Source organism: Telmatherina bonti, assembly GCF_933228915.1.
Source record: "Telmatherina bonti genome assembly, chromosome: 15".
Lineage (NCBI taxonomy): Eukaryota > Metazoa > Chordata > Actinopteri > Atheriniformes > Telmatherinidae > Telmatherina > Telmatherina bonti.
Window position 1 is genome coordinate 34,367,238 of NC_136613.1, and position 14,896 is coordinate 34,382,133.

Here is a 14,896-nt window from a genome sequence, read left to right on the forward strand (position 1 = left end):
AAACCTACTTTTACCTCTATAAAAAATGTTTTACCATTGGTAAACCTACTTTTACCTCTATAAAAACATGTTTTACCACTGCTAAACCTACTTTTACCTCTATAAAAACATGTTTTACCACTGCTAAACCTACTTTTACCACTGCTAAACCTACTTTTACCTCTATAAAAACATGTTTTACCATTGGTAAACCTACTTTTACCTCTATAAAAACATGTTTTACCACTGCTAAACCTACTTTTACCTCTATAAAAACATGTTTTATCACTGCTAAACCTACTTTTACCACTGGTAAACCTGCTTTTACCACTATAAAAACATGTTTTACCACTGGTAAACCTACTTTTACCACTATAAAAACATGTTTTACCACTGGTAAACCTACTTTTACCACTGCTAAACCTACTTTTACCACTATAAATACATGTTTTACCACTGCTAAACCTACTTTTACCACTGGTAAACCTGCTTTTACCACTGCTAAACCTACTTTTACCACTATAAATACATGTTTTACCACTGCTAAACCTACTTTTACCACTATAAAAACATGTTTTACCACTGGTAAACCTACTTTTACCACTATAAAAACATGTTTTACCATTGGTAAACCTACTTTTACCACTGCTAAACCTACTTTTACCTCTATAAATACATGTTTTACCACTGGTAAACCTACTTTTACCACTGCTAAACCTACTTTTACCTCTATAAAAACATGTTTTATCACTGCTAAACCTACTTTTACCACTGGTAAACCTGCTTTTACCACTATAAAAACATGTTTTACCACTGGTAAACCTACTTTTACCACTGCTAAACCTACTTTTACCACTATAAAAACATGTTTACTAAACCTACTTTTACCACTATAAAAACATGTTTACTAAACCTACTTTTACCACTATAAAAACATGTTTTACCACTGGAAATCCTACTTTTAAGACATTAAAACCTACTTTTATCACTGCTAAACCTGCTTTAACCAGTGTAAACCTTGTTTTTAACACAAACTATTTTTTACCAAATTAAAACCTACCTTTACCACTGCTAAACTTGCTTTTACCACATTAAAACCTGGTTGAATTGAATTCAGTGCAATAGTCTGTGCCGTCATCTGGAACAAGGTGTAAGGAGCATATTGAAGCATAAGCAATGTTTGTATCTGAAGATCCTTATGTTCATCAGGTGGTAGAGGAGCCAGAAGTTGCACTCAAGCAAGTGTGGTTTTGCTTCAAAATAACATGACTTGTGTAGAAGTAAAGAGTAACCCGTCCCTAAAATAACTTCAGTTAAAAAGTATCATGTGGTTGTTTGTCTCTGTGTGGCCCTGCGATGGACTGGCGAGCTGTCCAGGGTGTACCCTGCCTTTCACCCAAAGACAGCTGGGATAGGCTCCAGCTTCCCTCGACCCTTCATCAGACTAAGCGGTTAGGATGATGGATGAATGAAATTCATTGTAATTGAGCACCGACACAGAAATATAAAATGTTTTTTCCAATTGCTAAAAAAGTATATTAAAAAAATTATATTAAAATATATATATCATTTAAAAGCACAAATCTAAAAAAAATCACTTTTTGCAACATAGATCAGTTTAGTTTCCAATTGAATACCAGTAAGGGAAACCGGGAGTTTGTCTTCAAAGGGTGCTCATTCAAAGAGGACTTTCACCTTCTGTATGAGGTTATGGCAGATATGTGATTATGTGCCTTCACCACACCTTTAATCACCCGGTGAGACTTCTTTTATTCGCTTAACTTCCTCAAGTCTCGTTCCTTCAACCCCGCTTTTCCCGTCCCTGTTCAACGTCTTCCGCTCTGCCTTTCCCATTGCTCCCAATTACTGCCATCCAGCCTTCCATTTTCCACCAGCCTCTTCTCTCCCATCCCTTTTCTCTGCCTCCTTCCATCTGCCTTCGTCCTTTTCCTGTTCTTCTATTCTTCCTTTCCTCTGCAGCCTCAACCTCCTGTTTCTCTCGTTCCTTTTCTTCCACTGGGTTTTTTCCTTTTCTCTGCTTTTCTTCCAGGTACTGGCTGTAGGAACGGTTCCCTACACTGCTCTCCTGCAGATCTGAGATCACACCCCCACCAGCTCACCGCTTCACTGCTGCAGACGTCCACATCTCCTTCTCTTCAACCTCATTCAATTGCTTTAAGCCGATACTGTTGTGGGTGGTCTTTGCATTGGTGTCTATTGCTGGTGTGCATGTTTTATAATCTGTGATCTAACCATCACTCTGACTCTCAGGCTGTGTGTGGAAATGCAGCATTTTGTCTTCTTTCAGGCTTATATGAACGTCCAAGTTTGTGAATATTATAGCTTAGAGCTGACTCCTTTGGTATAAAATAAACATGGTTATTTTTACATTCTGGGCTTTCAACATGCTCTCTGTAGGACTCTGATGGTCTGACAATGGAATCAGAAAAACTACTCAAACGTCTTCATCGGGAGAAAACCGTATGAACACATGACTTAACAAAAACTGACCTTTGAACCTTGACCTCGGGGCAGATTTAAATGCTTGTAATTTACCAATGAAAAGGGAAAAAGACATGTTAGAGAGCTGTCAGATATCCCACCGACTGGAGACACTCAGATATGGATCAAATAAATTTCCAATCATCTAACATCTAGAGGAAGGTTTGGAGTAAAAATTCCTATCGTGTAAAACTCCAGTTCCTCACAGCAGCATCATGAATATCCGACGAGGCCAAATGAGTGATGAGACGACGACTACAGCATGTAGCTGCATCGGGAGCAGACGCAGTTGGCTCCACACAGCTCTTCTAGGTAGAGGAGAGTCCCGTGTCTGCTTCACGAACTGCAGGGTGAAGCTGCAGCTTAACCCAGGAGTAATCACCTCACTTCTGCCATGGAGGCAGCACGGTTACCAAACCGTCTAATTTATGTTGTTACAGCAGACTAGGAGAAACACACAGTGTGTGTGTGTGTGTGTGTATGTGTATGTGTGTGTGCTTGGCTCAGAGTCAAAGGTCAAATCAATGAATGAAACTGGACTATAAGGAAGTTCTGCTTGTTTCACACAGAGTTTTATCAGAATATAAACAGCATCAGAATGTCGGTGAGTCCAACTGAGAGTCAGATATTTACAGTAAATATCCTTAAAATGATTCACAAGTTTAGGCTCAGAGAAAGTTTATGTTTTAAATTGGTATTTATTTAACTCTTATATAAAAAAAAAAAACAACAAACAAACTGTGTGTGGGTTATTAAAGCTTATCACCAGCTGATTCATAACCCAGTGTTGAACCAAAACAACAACAGCAAATTTAGTTGATGTTTAATAAATTAATCAAACTAATTTTTGTAGAAGATATAATAATATAGATATAAAAAGTTTTATTTGTATATTGATATTTGCTTTATTGTCTTTTGTGTTTCTTTTTAAGCATTTTAAGCAATTGTAACTTAAAGCTGCTATTTAAACTAAATGTCTTTTCTGAGATAAAAACTTGGTTCATTTCTGACTGGAAAGAAGAAAGAATGAAAAAAAAAAAAGAAATATTCATGTTTGGTACCAGATGGTGACTCAGAACCCGAAATCTGGAAAAGTTCTGCTTTCTTCTGGACTGTATTCTGTTGGCGAGATGAAAAGAGGGGTTCGGTAGCCACGGTAGTGTGTGTGTGTGTGAGGAGGGGGTAAGGTGGCTTGACTATTGGATGTTTAAATCAAAATTTCTATTGTTTCTTTACGTCACTTCATCGGTTCAGCAGTAAACCTCCAGTCTGCGGCGCAGTCAGACCGGACCAGACCGGACCGAACCGGACCAGACCGGACCAGAACGTATCATCGTCGCCTGGCCGTGTCACATCAGCAGGATGATGAACTAAACAAACTTGCAGAATACACACACGCGCACAGAGAAAGTCCTGATTGAATTAGGGACCGCAGGTGTCAGTAGTTCACACGTACTGAAAACCGTGCTCGTGAGCGCGCGCGCGCTCATTAGATTAGCGGCTGTTTGGCGGAGGAGTGTTTTCAGGCGTGTTTGCGCCACCAGACTGATTTCACACTTGATGAATAAGAGAAGAAAACTTTTCAGACATTAAATCTTTAACTTATGGATGAATTTCGTTGCGTGCACGCGTTGTTGTTGCTTAGCAACGCCGTGCGTCCGACAGCGGTTCAATAAAAACAATTAATTTCTGTTAAAACAGACATTTATTCATCAACTTACTACCCACAAGTTGTTCATGTTAGTCCTTTACATTTTCTCATCTCATTTATGAGTTCAAGCTTCTCCTTTTAATGTTAATTAAAATATTCAAAATAAATAAATATCGTTTAATTAAAATACGAGTGAAACGCAAAGTTTAATTAGGTAAGTTGTTTTTTAACTACTGATTAATTGGGTTTTAATTTAATTAAAAATTCCTCTGAGCAAAAAGAAGTTATATGAACACATGAGAGGCAGTTTTACTTCTTGCTACATGAATGTTGTGTTTTACTTTCCATCCACAAACCTCTTGTTGCTTCTGGTCACAAACTGGAACAAAGAAATGATCAGGAATTTAACACCATCTTTCAGCAGACATGGATCCTACTTCTTCATCCCAACAAATTTCCGTGTTAGACCTGAAAACTCCAGGATTCCCAAGGCGTGAAACCAGTTCATCACCTTCCACATCTGTCCAACAGCAGACTGGTCCAGAATCATGTCCTGAATGCGATCTGGGGCTCAGAAGAAGCCTCGATGTTACACAAAACTGCATCATGGCCCCTGACTGCCTCCTCGTCCCATGGAGCTTCATCCCACTTCCAGATCATTTCTTTGCCAAAAAAAGGAAAATTATATATTGTATTTTTTATCATTTTTATTTTTACATTTTCTTTTGGAAATAGCTGATATCAGTCTCAAACTCGTCTTCCAAGTCACTCAGACTCATTTCCAGAGACTTGATCCTCATAAAGCAAAACCTTCTCTATATGATCATGAAAAGCTTCACTTTCCTCAACAATCAGCTGAAGCTCCTCTCAGCAGAGTCAACCATCTTTACCAGTTGCGATGAGGAAAACTCCCACTAACACCAGTCGGCTTGGAGAGAATGTGAGAAAATAAAAACTATGCGAGAAGCACAGAAAGTCGCTTTTAGTGCCAGAATTTTCCAGAAATAGTTTAATCTCGTGCAGGAAAAAGACACTTTCAACCCGTATCAGTGCTGGGTCGTACTTTATGTGATATTAACGTACAGGGGTGTACAGTGTTTGGTCATTGGACATGTTTACCGCTGTGTGTGTGTGTGTGTGTGTGTGTGTGTGTGTGTGTGTGTGTGTGTTCCTCGCGCTCATGAGCCAATGGGACCGTGAGTTGAGGCTGAGAAAAGTTGCATAATTTTGTCTTTGACAATAAAATGAAAACGGGTCTCTCAGACACAAACACCTTGCAGAGGTTACAGGGAAGAAAACGGTTTAAAAAGCAGAAATTTTTCATTTTTTCTCCATTCAGTGAAGTTTCAGCCTCTCTTTTTGTCCACTTGTGGGCGCTCGTGCTCTTTAAGAAACTGTGGTTCATTCTGGGTTTTTTCTGAAGCTGATGCTGGTGGCTCGTCTGTCTCATTGGAGGAAATTTTTATTTCTTTCTGGCCATTTTGAGACTTTTTTGCATAAATGTTCTAGTCTGTATTGTTGTGTGACCTGCTGGGTTGAAATGAAGGAATTTACATGAAAGTCTGTCAGAAACGAAGAGAAGAGCAGAAACGGGAAGGATCCGAAAGTTTATAATCTGTCGGTTTAAAAAATGTGATAATTAATTACATTTATTAATAAACTCTGATATTGTGTTATAAACAGACTTGTTCAGATTGACGGATCCGCCTGTTGAAATGAGAATTAAACTCATCCAGTCACCCGGTTGTGTTGTTTGACTGACAGCAGAGCTCGCGCTGACTTCCCGCTGGGCGACCAATCAGCTCCGGCGGTGGGCGGGGCCTGGACCAAACCAGCGCAACCAAATATTCCCAGTCTCTGTCCCTCCAGTTACTTTCCATCCAGGTTGCGGAGCGGCTGCGGAGGCGAGCAGCTCCCTGTTTTCGGAGTTTTTCTGCGGGGTTCGGAGCTGCGGGACTGGGCCGCGGTGGTCGGGCTGTTTCTGGACCGGAACCAGTAGCATGAGAACTTCCATTCCAGCTCCTCTGGTTTTTTCATTCACACATTCTTTTCATTTTCTTCATTTTGACCATCCGACCTCTTTGTTTGCACATTTCGCTGCTGCTGTCACCCTCACCACCACCTCCACCTCCACCCGCTGAACGGAGAGCATCACCATTCCACTGTCTGTCGCGCGCTGGACCGGGGCTCGCGCTGTGTCACACAGAGACGCAGAAGGATTTATATTGTGGTCTGTTTCCGCGAGCCAGCAGCAGAGACCACCAGGGATGGATTTCAGAGGGTTGGGGTCTTGTTCCCTGCTCAGAGGAGAGTATTAAGGCGCTGCACGCGCCTCTGGTTTCTGCAGCAGGTCTTTCATTTGGAGATGCTCTGATCGGGGCTCGTGCTCACCCTCTGGATCAGGATTTAAGGCGAAGGACCCTGAACCTGTTTGTCGGAGTTCTGGTCTTCGTTTATCTTGTTTTCTTTTTTTCTTTTGTTTTTATTTTCTCATCTGAGAGGAGCGTGCGCCGCGCGCTCACGATGGGGGACTCGATGTGGAGATATTCTGTCGGAGTTTTGTTTATCGCCTTCAGAGTGGACTTATGCCGCGCGCTCATCCTGGAGTCCATCTACTGGAACACAACGAACACCAGGTGAGTCCAGCGCGAGCTGCGCACGCTGTGGCCCCAGCCGCGCCGCGCCGTGCCGTGCCGTGCCGCGCCGAGCCGCGCGCGCTCTTCTGCTGCCGCAGTTTCGAACTGAAAACCATGAAACGTTTATCCTACTTTAGTAAACAGAGTTTAACACCGTGAAGATTTTAGTTATTTTTAGCGTTTGGATTTTTGGGTCTAAGTTACTGATTTCTATTTGATCTCCAATAAATTCAGAATTAGATCAATAATAATAATTAATAATAATAATAATAATAATAATAATAATGAACTGATCAGGTTGGTAAATAAAGCCAGGCCATCCCGGTCCGTCCTGGACCAGGTCTACAGCAGGCTGAAACGCAGGAGAACTTCTGAGGACACATTTACTCTGCGTTGGGATCGTTTCCACGCTGCGCGCACTGCGGGGCCCGCACGGCCGTGCGTGGCGGCACGAACCCGCCTCAGATGGAGCTGTTCGGGGAGATCTGTCCAGTGTTGGGCCAAACTAATCCAGTCAGGGGAGATCCGGAACGGATAGACAGCCTCAGGACTTACTGAGCTGATTTTCCTCTGATATTAAATATGATTAATGGAATAAATAAAAGGAATATTCCGTTGCTGTACGGGAGCCGATGAGGCTGTGGAAGTGACCCCACGGCCCGTGGCTCCTCGCGCTCCACGGCGATCTGGGCTGAAATGTTTCTGGAACAATCATGATCCGGATTCCAGAGGGTCTGATTCAGATCTAACTTTACCGGCTACGCTGCAGTTTCTGCAGGCTTCAGGTGAGCAGGGGACCGAGGGGTCCCAGACCACCTGAATCCTCCGTACGAGCCGTTTTTACGTCCATCAGTGTTGGCTCGTGCAGACTGGAGCCTTTATGTTCCTGCAGCCCAACAGAACCGGTGCTGTGTCCCCCCACCACCCCTCTCCTCGGCGGGCTGCTTCAGTGTTTGTGTCCGTTTCTCAGCGACTCGGCCTGGGGCTCGCGCAGCCGGACTCCGCGGACACGTTAAGGCGGTTCAACACAGCTTCTCCATCTGCTACAGAGGAGAACAGTTCAGTGGCCCAAACCAGGTCCAGACCAGGTCCAGACCCTATCCAGACCAGGTCCAGACCCCATCCAGACCCGGTTCAGACCGGGTCCAGACCCGGTCCCTGACTGCCAGTCCGCGGCGGGTCATCCAGCCCGTGAGCGGGCCTGAACTCCCTGCGCCTTTACCCGGAGCGCCGTGAGTCTATCCGGGGTTTAGTGGCCCTTGGAGGCCTCAGCGCGAGGATTTAGACCGCGTCGCACCAAGTCAGCCTTCTTCTCTTTTCGGCCATTTTATTTGAACTGGAAATAAATAATTGCAGAAGTTCAGACACATGGAGGTCTTCTGGATGTTTGTCTCGCGCTGCTCTGCAGTTTATCAGCCTCCAAACGGTTCCTTTACTTTTTATTTTACTTTGTGTTTTATTTCCTTTGATTTACTGTGTGCAAAGTAGGTTACACACGCACACACACACGCACACACACACACACACACGTACGCACGCATATATATATATATATATATATATATATATATATATATATATATATATATATATATATATATTATACCTATATACTCCTATACTGTACACACCTATGCATTTACAAATTTACTTACTATACTATAGTATTTATAGATAGTTTATAAATATTTCTTTCACTCTCTCCATATATGTGTGTGTGAAAATATATATATATATATATATATCTATATCTATATATATATATATATATATATATATATATATATATATATGTATATATGTATATATATATATATATGATTTACGTGTGTATGTCTGTGTATATGCTTTTATATATATATATATATATATATATATATATATATATATACATATATATATATGCTTATATATATTCTCTCTGCACATATGGTATATATATATATATATATATATATATATATATATATATATATATATATATATATATATATATATATATATATATATGATCGGGGTATATATATAATATACATATATATGTCTGTGTGTGTGTGTTTGTATATGCACTTTACACATGTGTATATTTGTATATATACTATATTTTTCAGGATTTTTCCTTTTTAAAATGAAATTCTTCTCCTCCGTGGGTTAGGGTTAGATGAATGTAGCCATCTTGAAGCAAGCGGCATGTCCACCCTCTGAGGCCTCAGGCTGCCACAAAAACCCAGCAGGCTTTCTGGGGGAATAATGCCTGCGTGCATTTTTCTCTCTGCCTTTGTCAGAAGTTCAGAGGAAAGAAAAAAGGCCGGAGAGTCACATCACTGTGATTCTGTAGGAGCTGAGCGTTGACTGAACAGCGCCTACAAACATCAGCCTCAGCTGGATGTGTGAAAACGTGTCGATGGCGAGTTAACGGCTTGTTTTCCTGACTGGAAACTTTTTCCGCCAGTCTTGACGTGGACTTTCTAACAGAACATTCAGCAGGTTTCCATCCATCAGAGTCGTCTGCTTTCAGCTCCGGCTGCTCACTGCTAGAAATGTGGAAGCTCTCCTTTCACGCTTTTGTTTGTGTGTGTGTGTGTGGTGGTGGGGGGCAGGTTTGAGGGGATTGAGTGGGGATAAGTGTGTGTGCATCTCAGTGGAAAAAGGAAAAAAAAATCCCTCCCTGGGACCCACGGGAGTATCAATTAAACTTTATTGTTGTTTGTGCTTTACTACTTTACGGCTCCATTCTTGAGCCAAAGAAAAAGGAGAATGACCTAAGCCCCCCCCCCCCCCCCCCCCCCCCCCCCCCCCCCCCCCCCCCACCCCCACCCCCCAGCACACCTCCCTGTCTGCTAATCCATTTTGTAGTTGGGAGCAAGAAACAAAGCAGAGCCTTGCTTTACATAGTTTATGTAAAAGGAACGCTGCTTCTCTTCCACTGCAGTTCATTAAGAGATTACAGAGAAGGCCATTGTGGGCAGGCAGCGGCGGTGCACCTCTCCGGGTCCTTTGTCACTCTGGAAGGATGGACGTAAAAAGCCAAGGAGGAGGCGCAGAGAGACAGAAGTCTGAAGAAATCTCTTGTTTTGATGCTGATAAAATGTTTTGGTCAGAAGTGAAATAAGAGAGAAATGTTTTATGGAAAAGGAGAGAAGATGAAGTTGATCATCATGCTGCTGCAGCCGACGCCGTTCAGGCTGCAGACGCTTCCTGCTGCTCTGATCACAGAAAGTTTGTAATGGAAGGAAATGTCAATAAAGATAATATGAGGGAAATGAAATGATGAGGGAGTGAAGATGAGTTGGAACTGGTGGGATCTCTGGGTGGAATGGGAGCGGGACCAGAGGCAGAGCGAGGAGCAGCAGGGTGAACCGTGTCCATCCAGCCGACAGAGGGGGTCTCTGGGGCGGATTAACCCTTCCTTCAGCCTGTGTTGACGTCTCTGCTGCGTTTTCGGCCTCTGAGATTCCAGAGTCAGGTCTGCTCCCCTCAGGACCAGGTAGAGGCCTGCTCTGGTTTTACTGGAAAAGTGAAGACAAACAATAATAGTAATCCTTCTTTTTAGACCTGCTTGTTCTTCAGTTCGTGTCTCATAACATCCACTGGCAATGTCTTCTTCCTATTGTCCTTCACCGTCCAGCTCCAGAGCCCATTCTAGAGGTTTTCATGGTTTTTCTGTTTAACACACCTGACTCGTATGAAGTCAGGTGTGTGGTTGTGCAGAACATCGTAGGATCCATTTGGCCTGAGTCGGCTGCAGTGAAGCGGAGACACGATGAAGACCTGCTGGGTAGCGGCCTTCGAGGACTGAATTTGGACACGCCTGCTGTAAATCAGTCATAGTTTATACATCTTATTACAATTCAGGCTTGTGGAGTAGCCGGAGTGTATCCCGGCAACGAGCAGGCGAGAGGCAGGTGCACCTGGACAGGTTGGCCGCCGATGCTCCGGCCGACAGACAGATAGATAGTTGTTGTTTATCATCGTGTTTACCTGTTTCTGTACATCAGCAGTCAAAAGTTTAGACACACTTTCCCGTTAGCTTCATTCTGTCATCAGCTGAATATCTATCTATCTATCTATCTATCTATCTATCTATCTATCTATCTATCTATCTATCTATCTGTCTATCTATCTATCTATCTATCTATCTATCTATCTATCTATCTGTCTATCTGTCTATCTGTCTGTCTGTCTGTCTGCAAACTTAAAATCTTGTTTACGGGTCATAAAACATCAGAAAGTTTTCAGACGTTAACAAGTAAAGGTTTGAGCAGAAAATCAAACAGAAATTTGTTCAAAATGCTTCAAATCGTCAGACTACCTTTGAATTTTGGAATTTTTTGTATGAATTTCCAGAAATTTATCCTTTTCAGGTAAAAACACAACGGTAATCTTGTGGTTCAGATGTGTTGTAGAAATGTACAAACACCTTTCTGTTTTTTTTTTCTCGTGTCCTCAGTCCCTAAATTTCTTTTAACTTTCAGTTTATCTATTCTATAAAAAAAGAGACAGTGCATATTAACGTACGTGTATAATGTAAAAACATATTAGAGGTGGGAAATTGAATAGAAAAAATTGAATATTGGGATTTTTTGCTTCACAATTTTAAAATAAATTTTTGTTTTGTTAAAAAAAATTCAATTAAATAAAAAAATCTATAATATAAAATTTTCTCATTTTTATTTTTATTGATCTTTTTACTTGTCTTCTTGGACAGTATGGCAGCAGAATGATGATCTGGCTGCTGTCTTGTTTTTTACTGATTGAAATCAAGAAAAATGACAAGATAAAAAAGTTTTGTTCATTTTATTTGTTTTTAGTCTTCAAAACTCAGCAATATGGAAAAATTATTATAATTGCAATTTAAATCGAATTGGCACCCGAAAAATCATAATCGAATCAGAACAAAAGCATATCGTCATAGTTCTAATACATATCAGGGTTGTGACGATTTGTGGAAAAAATCTCAATATTTGATTTTTCAATTCAATTTTCCCACCCCAAATTCATACACACACGATTTATAAAATTATAGCAGGTAAATTTCCATCTGTAGCCTCTTGGCAGGGAAACAGTAAAATAAGCATAATAGCAGAGTAAAGTTCTTTTTTAATTTAATGAGGACAATGCACATTAATCAACACTTTGTACAAAATCAGTAATTTGTAGAGTAATAAAGGGAAAATAAAAGGAAATGAGAATATTATTGATCTGAGGTCAGAGGGAGTAACCCATCACAGTAAAAAATAACTGGAGATGTTTAACAGCAGAATGCTTCATACGTTTCATGATGTTAAAGTTCAAGGTGTGTTACACGAAGTGCACGAGTGACATTGCACAATTCCCAGATGTGAGTATATGACACGCTTCCCAGACAGTTGCTGCTAAATTACCAGTCAGAAGAAACAACAGATACTCCTGTTTATTTTCTCAGACAGTTCCTGAGAAAAAGCATCAGACATGAAGCCACAAAGTATTAGAAACCTGCTGACGGACAGAAAACTGCTGTAGTGTCCCGGACCAGTTCATTTTAAGCCTTTAAATCCCGGCTTTATTTACAACTGTATGAACACCAGATAAATACAAGAAGAAAGGAGAAAAAACACAAAGAAAAAGCCCAAAATTAAGTTGAATTAAGAATTACATAGATTAATTTCATTAATAACAATAAAAAATAAATCATGTTAAATGAATAAATAAATGAATAAAATTACTCCATAATTTCACTAATTCATAAAAACTAAATAAAAAAAAGGCTCAGAAGGGATTTTTATAATATTAGTGACAACAGATGTTAATCTGTACGTTTACTTCCTGTTCAACAGAACTCCTTTTAGTCTGTCCTGGTCCAGGTCCTGGTCCTGGTCCTGGTCCAGATCCAGATCCAGATCCAAGTCAAGGTCCAGGTCCAGGTCCCGTTCTAATTCTGATTCTGGCTTTGGTCCTGGTTCAGGTCAAGGACCTGGTTCTGATTCTGGTTTTGGTTCTGGTCTAGATCCAGATTCTGCTGGCTCTGGTTCAGAATCTGGTTTTGGAATCAGATGCGCTTGTAAATGTCCTTCATTTAGGCTGCTGCCCCCATGACCCGACCCCGGATAGGTGGCAGAAAATGGATGGATGGGTGAATGTATGAACAGATGGATAGAGAGATGGATGGACGGACAGACAGATGGATGGATGGATGGATGAATAATGGATGGATGGATGGATGGATGAATAATGGATGGATGGACTCGATGGATGCACTCGAGGACCGGGGGTCGGCAACTCCGGTCCTCGAGTGCCACAGTCCTGACAATGTTAGGAGTTTCCCTGCTGCAACACACCTGGCACACAACAGACCTGATGTACAGTTTGAGTTTGAGCTCTGCACCAGTCTGCTAATTAGCTATTGATTTGAATCAGATGTGTTGGAGCAGGGAAACTCCTAATATTTGCAGGACTGTGGCACTGGAGGACCGGAGTTGCCTACTCCTGATGTAGACATAAGCTGTTACATTTAGCCTAAATAACCCTTAAAACAGCTAAAGATTTGTATTGTTGCCAACACTTTCTGTTTTATTATCAGCAGTTTCTGAGGAGCGGTTGTGTGTAAATATCTGACCCTTTAGGGGACTTATAGAAGTTTTCCAGGAAATTGTGTCCCATCCAGGAGATTTACAATCCACCCACACAGTACATTGTTTATTCGCTGACTGTATCAGTCCACAAGGAGTGATTCATGATAACACCATTATCACATTTTCATCATTAAAATGATCCCGTTAACAAATAAATGTCTAAGATACCTTTTATTTCCGCCTGGGAAAGATGGTGAAGCCGCTTCCTATAAACTTTCCACCTATCAGAGAGCTAAAATTGGTGGTACCGTCCAGTCAGGAGCAGCGAAGGGAACGAAGTGAGCAGAAAGTTCTGTATGTAGGAAAAAGAGAAATAATTATCCTCGATGGCTATGTTGACTTCAGTATTGTTACACAGTAAATATGTAGATTGTGTATTTGTTTCAGACGTGAGAGAATGATGAGAAAAGGTTTGGTCACTGTTGAAGTGTGTGTGTTATTTCTTCTGTGTGTTATTCTGTTAGGAATAAATCCTGCTGGGCTGGTTTGGATGACCTTCATGGTGTAATATCTATAAATATATTTGTTTGAGCTTTGCTGGGTTAACTGTCTCCGTTGCTGTGATTTTATTTTCAATAAGGAGGTCGCTTTGCACCACACATACTGACACACATTCTGCCATCGTTTTGTCATCTAAAATTAATGGACAAAGTCAGTAATTACCACATGAATAATGAATCTTTATATTTTGCAGAATGTGGAGGAAAACAGTCTCATCCAGGCTGCATAATGAACGACTTGCCATCCGATGTGCTGACGTCTTCTGCTTCTCTGTTTCTGCATCTCCTTTCAGGTTCGTGCCAGGCCAGGGGGTGGTGTTGTACCCCCAGATCGGCGATAAGTTGGACATTGTTTGTCCTCGTGTGGATGGCGGGGTGTCCGATGGAGTGGAGTATTACAAAGTGTACATGGTCCCCAAGGAGCAGCTGGAGAGCTGCACCATCACCAAGGCTGACACGCCGCTGCTCAACTGTGTCAAGCCGGACCAGGACGTCAAGTTCACACTGAAGTTTCAAGAGTTCAGCCCAAACCTATGGGGCTTGGAGTTCTTCAAGGGGAAGGATTACTACATCATCTGTAAGTACAAATAAAAAGTAGATCATCAGTGTACAACTCTCCAGTTCAGACAGGAAGTGATGCTGAGCCTCTGTTATTCCTGCTGGATCAGCTGATAGTCCCGCATGCAGGTGTAGTTGAGTACTAATGCTGCCCAAGGAAGAAGCTCTGATGGAGCTTTACGATGGCCCCCCAGTTTGAAACATGGGAGGTGGACTGAACCATCTGTGTGGCGCTGATAGAACCATCTGTGAGGCTCTGCCTCGGCCATCTGTGTGCTGTCACAGCGGGTAGCCATGTTTCTGACGGGGTAGGAGAAGGAGAGGACAGAATCAGGAGCGGGACTGCTGCTCCAGCTGATTTTAGCCAAGTCTTACAAAGACAGATTCAACAAGCTGCTGTTTCAGCCACTCTCACAGGAACTTGTCCCAGCTGCAGCTTATTTACGAGGTGGGGGGGCA

The 14,896-nt window shown here is 41.8% G+C and overlaps 1 protein-coding gene across 1 annotated transcript in view; it reads left to right on the forward strand.

Moving 5' to 3' along the window:
- The first annotated feature begins 6,552 nt into the window (after window positions 1-6,552).
- The window catches only part of efnb2a (ephrin-B2a), a 29,868-nt gene continuing 21,524 nt past the window's right edge, over window positions 6,553-14,896 (forward strand). Inside the window, exons 1-2 of the mRNA XM_079254231.1 lie at window positions 6,553-6,768; window positions 14,173-14,456. Coding sequence (XP_079110357.1) covers window positions 6,656-6,768; window positions 14,173-14,456 — 397 coding nt within the window. The 5' untranslated portion in view covers window positions 6,553-6,655. The remainder of the gene's footprint in view (window positions 6,769-14,172; window positions 14,457-14,896) is intronic.